Genomic DNA, 6,042 nt, shown 5'->3' with positions numbered 1-6,042 from the left:
AATAAAAAACAACACGTCCAGTGTCAAACAATTTAAAGCTTTACATATGAATAAAAAAAAAAAAAAAAAAAACATGAGGCCAATGATATCACAACACACAAACAGCAGTGCAGACATGCACATCAGTTAAATGCAACATAAATTAAACATGACACGCTTTAAGTAAAGCTTTAAATTGTTTGACACTGGACGTGTTGTTTTTTATTGTGAAGGAATACACTCGATACGTTCGGTATTATTCTGTTTGACTTGATCATGATGATGGGAAAGCAAGGTGAGCAGTAGCGAGCGAGCGCAGGGGAAGTAAAGTTGATTGATGTTTTTCATTTGGCAGCATTGAACTGCATAAAACAGGGATTAAACAATGAATGGATGTTTGAACTAGGGTTCTAAATGAGCAAACATGACTTTTGTAAGAATAAAACACAGTATTTTATTCCCTTCAAGTTTTGTCTGACCTCGTAAGTGTCGAGGGTGCATGATACAAGCACAATATTGTATAGCGCCTCCAACTCTTTTTGTTGATGATGCCAACCTTTTACTATTTATGTATAAACATTGGATACACATGGACATGTTGAGCAGTTGTAGATAACGGGCGACATCTAGTGGCTGAAAGAAAACAAGAAAAAAAAGAACTGCAGTGAGTTAAAATGTAATATGATATATGAACGTTAATGAAAATGAAATACATGTACAGTTAGGGCAAGTGCTACTGGCTGGAAGGTCAAGTGAATGACAGTACCTGCTGTGTCCTCAAGATACATCAATGTCTATGCCAAGTGAAATGGGCCAATGTGCATAAGAACATGTCGTTTAACTCCAGTTGTGGTACTGAATTCATTTTAATACACAAGCAAAGAATTGAATTGTGCAACCGGAGGAATTGTGTGGGAAACGACACTGCCTGGATCACTGCTGTACGCCAGTATATCCCTGGACACTCTCATAAAGCCCATAGTGTAGGACTTCACATTTTCGGACTTTGGCGACGCCTAGTGGCATCAAAAAAGACACTGTGGCAGAAAAACAATGCACCGTATAATGATGCAAAGACAAAAGCTTCTTCTTTTTCAAAACCTTTATTTCGGTAGTTCTAAAATTAAGACATTAAAAATGGCAAAACCCAACAGGCAGCAGGTGTCAAAAAACAGAAAACAATAATTGCAAACGATTTTTAAATCAATAACATTTAATAGTCTGTTGCAAACAAAATTAAACAGTAAATACAGCTACTAAATCATGGAGCAAGATAGTTATTGATTTTGGATTTTATAATGCATCATCACAGTTACAATAAGGATCAAACCCTATACACATACTATACGTACTTAAATGATCCATTAGATAATGGTCACTGTTTAATATATAGTAGTTGACAAAGGCTTTTTTTATTGATGGTCAGATTAAATGATTAGTTTGAAGTGGAATTCAATAGAATGACAGATGTATTTAACTAATACCTTGGTCAAATGATATGTATCAGTAAGTCACATTGGAGTTAGCCACATAGGACAGCACTCAGAAAGAACAGTTAAACAGTAGCAGATATTATTTTGTGACTGATGTTAACCGGGAATATACAATACTTACAATATTGTGAAAAACATTGTATGCGGGATAAAACAATTTGACAAAAAGCTCACGAAAAGAAATTACAATTTTGAAATTTAAATATCAGATCAACTCTCATATTAAACAGTGGCCACATACAAATGTAATAACAGCCAGTCATGTGACAGCTAGAGTGAGTTTACAGCTCCTTAGCACCAAGGTAACCAGAGGACAGAGGAAACACTCATGTTGCCTTTTAGGCTCTTTCTGACAAATTGCACCTCACAGAGCATTACTCTGTTGTACATAACCCATTAGCAACATAGGCATGTTTTTTTGTGATAGGAAAAGGGAAACATTCCCTCCAATGAGGATGTGACTCAGGAAATGGGGCAATATTATGGTCTTAAATTGCACCATCACTTTAATGTTCTGCTGTGCATAACCTACAAGCAGCATACATAAGCGTGCTTATGTGTTATTGGAAATGGGAAGTATTCCCTTCCAATGAAGAAGAAATGGGGCAATATTTGTATGATTGACAAAATGGACCAAAAAACAAAACCATAACTGTCACAAGCATCGATCATATCTTGCAAAATCACCCTGTATAGCCTTGTACATACAAGGTTATGATAACAACCTGCTCTTCTTTAACCCTGTCCTAAAATTCCTTTAACAGCCCAGACTGTGACTACCTGAACCCAAACCTTCCAATAGCACAGAAGTAGAATCTCTGCAGGAGTATTATTGTTCAGAAATCTTCTCATCTATATTGTTCCTCTGAGGATATTAGTTTTCCCATCAGGAAATAACAATGTTGTCACTGAACTGAACTGAATAGTAGGACTTTCAATGGAGATCTAGATGGTGTGGCTGATGTTTTAATACACGCTGAAGTTACGAAGCAGTTATAAAACTAGTTTGTGCTGGATTTCAAGGTTACATCCTCCACCTCTTGAAGCCCATCACCATGCTGCAGCCGTAGCATAGTGTCACCACAAATGCAAATACCTGGGACAAACAGACAAAAGGAGAGAAAGCAAAAACAACAATTGGTCAGACAAACCCAGTCAATTTTACTTGCATGTGCTAACTGCAACTTCATTAACTAACATTAAAAAGATGAATCCATTACTAGTGTCAACAGGCTCATCTTAAGACGTCTTTGTTTTTCTAATCAGCAGCTAAAACGACCTACTGGAACCTCACGTAACCCTACACATCCTACCGAACTTACTGTTTTATTAGTTGTAGCTGATAGCATGCGCACAATATTCTGTTTATTGAAGGACATGTATGGTCTTTCACATTCAAAAGTTGCATGCAAAGATAAAAACCCAAACAAGACAAAAAGCAGGGAGGATACTATGTTCATGCAGATGAGTCAGCTGAGGTGTTTCTCTGACAGCCTGAAAGAGTAACAAGGCTGATGTCAGATTTTAGTTTTACTTTAAAGATTATAATGAATTCACCTTTAGTAATAGCATGAGAACTATTATTATTATCTTTATTCTTTCAGGAACTACCCTACCTCAGCAAACAAAGTCAACAAAGAAGTTTGACATCGGGCCATATTGGGCTCCTTCAGACAGTACTGTGGGTGCGTTATGATCATATTAGTTCAAATGCACAAATGATGCATATGCACTGTGCTACAGACTTCATTTGAAACAATATATATAGCACTCACCGTGGCTGCAACATTAATACTGTACTGCTTCTCATTCATGACTGTGAATATATTGCCCCGAGGGTAGGTTATACACAAGACGGTCTCAGTGCTGTTGGGCAGTGGCTTGATGTTGGCTCCTCCATTAGCTGCTGTAGTTGCTGCCTCCAACACAAAGGCAGCAAAGTAGAAAAGCAAAGCCATAAAATGGTAAAACACATCCTGAAGGAAAAGAAGAGAGAACGCATTAGAAATAAATACCAAAAAAGTTCACGTAGGTGCAATAACGAGAGAATAAAAAAGTGATTTGGAAACCTTCCTATGAAGAAAGAATAAAGGTGGATTATTAGTCACAGAGGGAGAGAGAGGGAGTGTCAGAGAGTCAAGAAGGTTAATGAGAGTTTGTGCTGTCGACTGTGCGACCTGGGCGGGCCTACAGGCAGGCCTTTGTTGCCTTTTGGTGTGAGCTCATCATCCATGTCACTCATTGTTCAGCTGAAAACAAACAACCAACCCCACACGCCTGGCTACTCCTGGGAGCAAGGCCCGGAGCCTGAGGAAGGGCTTGTTGTGTCTGAGAGCCCAGACTTAACAGAGTACACTACAATGACATAAGACGACAGCATGGCACAGGTTCTCACTTTAATCTCTCATAGATATAATCATAGCAGTTACTGCACTATTAGAATATGCTCTACAATGATACAATCAGACTGTTTTCTAGTAGTGATTTCTTGTTATTTACATTTGATAAGCTATACGTCACATCTAGATGTCGGTTATTGTGGATTGATCTGAAGACTATTTGCTCAATTAAGCAATTAATCATCTAACAAGTTAATCTACTGTATAAAACATCAGAGAACAGAAAAAAAACACTCTTAAGTCACAATTACCAAAAGCCTGAAGTGATGCCATTTGCAGAGTCCCTTTAAATTTCAGTGCTAATTTCAGTCTGGTTATTTTTTCGTGCCAGGTCAACCCTAGACAGATCGACTGCACGCTAAAAAGACAGACAGCTAGACAGCTGTGCATATATCTAGCTCGACTGATAGATGGAAGGATGGATGAATGCATGATTGGAGGGATCAGACGGCCAGACGAGTAGGCTGACTAATCTGACTGATCAGCTATCCCGCTGTATCGACATCTCACCAAGACATTCCAGTCGGTGTTGATGCGGTCAGCCAGGCCGGTGACGAAGAGCAAGAGGTAGGCGGAGGACAGGAGGAAGGTGGTGAGGGACACAAACATCACCCAGCCCTGCAGCAGAGGCACGGGCATGTTGGAGGAAGCCACCAGGATCCATACCAGACCCCCAAATAACTGGGGATAGAATCAAACATTCACATTGGTCATCATGTTGAAGAGGACTCAGCAACATAGTCACAGGCTTGTTGTCAACTATTTATGATAACTCGAGATATGTAGCCTGTATTGCACCTACGAATGCCAAATCTAAAATCTGTATACGTCACTGATATGGAAATCATCGGAATATTGTGAATGTAAAGTGACCTGTAACAGCTGTGACTCAATGAATATCACCACGTCTGTTGGTGCATCAAGAACTTACGAGGTTTCGCATTATCTGAAAATGTTGCTTATAATACACTCTGCTTTTCACACCAGTGTTGTCTCCTGCTAACAGCACTGGGATCGGTGACAGAATCCAAGGCAGAGCAACACATGTGATGTTTGACATGGTGTATTTTGGACATATAGGGGCAAACATGAAGTCAACACAGTGGATTAAAACACGAAAGAAGATGGTGTTATGGAACTTCACAACTATCTATAGCCATACCTCCTGTGATTAATGCGTTGGGAAAGACGTTAAATGGGTGCAGCTAATAACAGCCACAACCCGGCATTTAAATTGCACTCTTTCCATCTGAGGGCCTATTATAATATATATGCAGGCACTGAACTGCAAACAGGCCTATAGATAAGTAGTCAAATCATCATTTGCTTAAACAGCATGTAAAGACACCGTTAAATACTGTGATGTTCATTAGAAATGAAGCCTTTTACAGGCCTGCACTGGTCTATGACACAGTCTTGGCGACATTGCTCGAGGCGACATTTGCCCTTGCTTTGGCTGTCAAGCGAAAGTAAAAAAGAAAAGAAAAAAGAAGTGAGGCAATGACAGTGAAGATCAGTGTGTTCACGAGGTTTAAACAGTGAGCAGTCTGCACATCACAGATGAACAGCCTGACAACATATAAGGTCATTAATTATTGATAGTGACGAAAGGTCCTGCAGAGTAGCCTGTTACTACAACAGCACTGAGGTCACTGATAAGACTATAACACGCAGCTGTTACATAAATAAGCTCTCTATTCAAAAAAAATCACACTTACTATTTCTACACAAATGAGGGCTCCAGAGTAAGTTCTGAATACTTCCAGTCCCAAAGGTAGGGAAACAATTGGTGCTGGGAACGAGGTGGCAGCGGGATTAGTGGCTGGTTCCGACATCTCTATATCGCCCTCTCTCTCTTCTCTCTAACTCCCCCTCTCCTCTGGCTCTCACCCTCCGTCTCCCACTGAAAACACTCCGTCGGACAAAGGACGGGAGCAGCGGGGGAAATTCCTCCGGAGTCATGTGGCCCCCTGGAACAGGTCGGACAGGTGCAGGTGCCACTCCCTGGAAACCAGCGCTGCATTCAAGGACCTCACGGAAGCTCCTACACCCAGATACTCCTTTCATAAATGCCGTACAACGTGGACACCAGAACTTAAGTGGTTTAAATTGCTTGTGATGATGATTATAATAGATCATAGATGGAGTAGATTAAATTATACCCATACATT

General features: G+C 40.0%; 1 protein-coding gene across 1 annotated transcript; it reads right to left on the bottom strand.

The window, feature by feature from the left end:
• Positions 1 to 1,066: 1,066 nt before the first annotated feature.
• On the bottom strand, positions 1,067 to 5,828 carry mal2 (mal, T cell differentiation protein 2). The gene is made up of 4 exons (XM_031875326.1): positions 5,590 to 5,828; positions 4,382 to 4,552; positions 3,248 to 3,448; positions 1,067 to 2,568 (listed from the first exon to the last, which is right to left on the bottom strand). Exons 1-4 carry the CDS (start codon positions 5,704 to 5,706, stop codon positions 2,497 to 2,499), a joined length of 561 nt encoding a protein of 186 aa, XP_031731186.1. The 5' UTR covers positions 5,707 to 5,828; the 3' UTR covers positions 1,067 to 2,496.
• Positions 5,829 to 6,042: the final 214 nt, after the last annotated feature.

This window comes from Anarrhichthys ocellatus, unplaced genomic scaffold (assembly GCF_004355925.1).
Source record: "Anarrhichthys ocellatus isolate YVR2014 unplaced genomic scaffold, GSC_Weel_1.0 scaffold89, whole genome shotgun sequence".
Taxonomy (NCBI): domain Eukaryota; kingdom Metazoa; phylum Chordata; class Actinopteri; order Perciformes; family Anarhichadidae; genus Anarrhichthys; species Anarrhichthys ocellatus.
The sequence above is the reverse complement of the archived record's forward strand: the minus strand, read 5'-3'. Positions and strand labels throughout refer to the sequence as shown.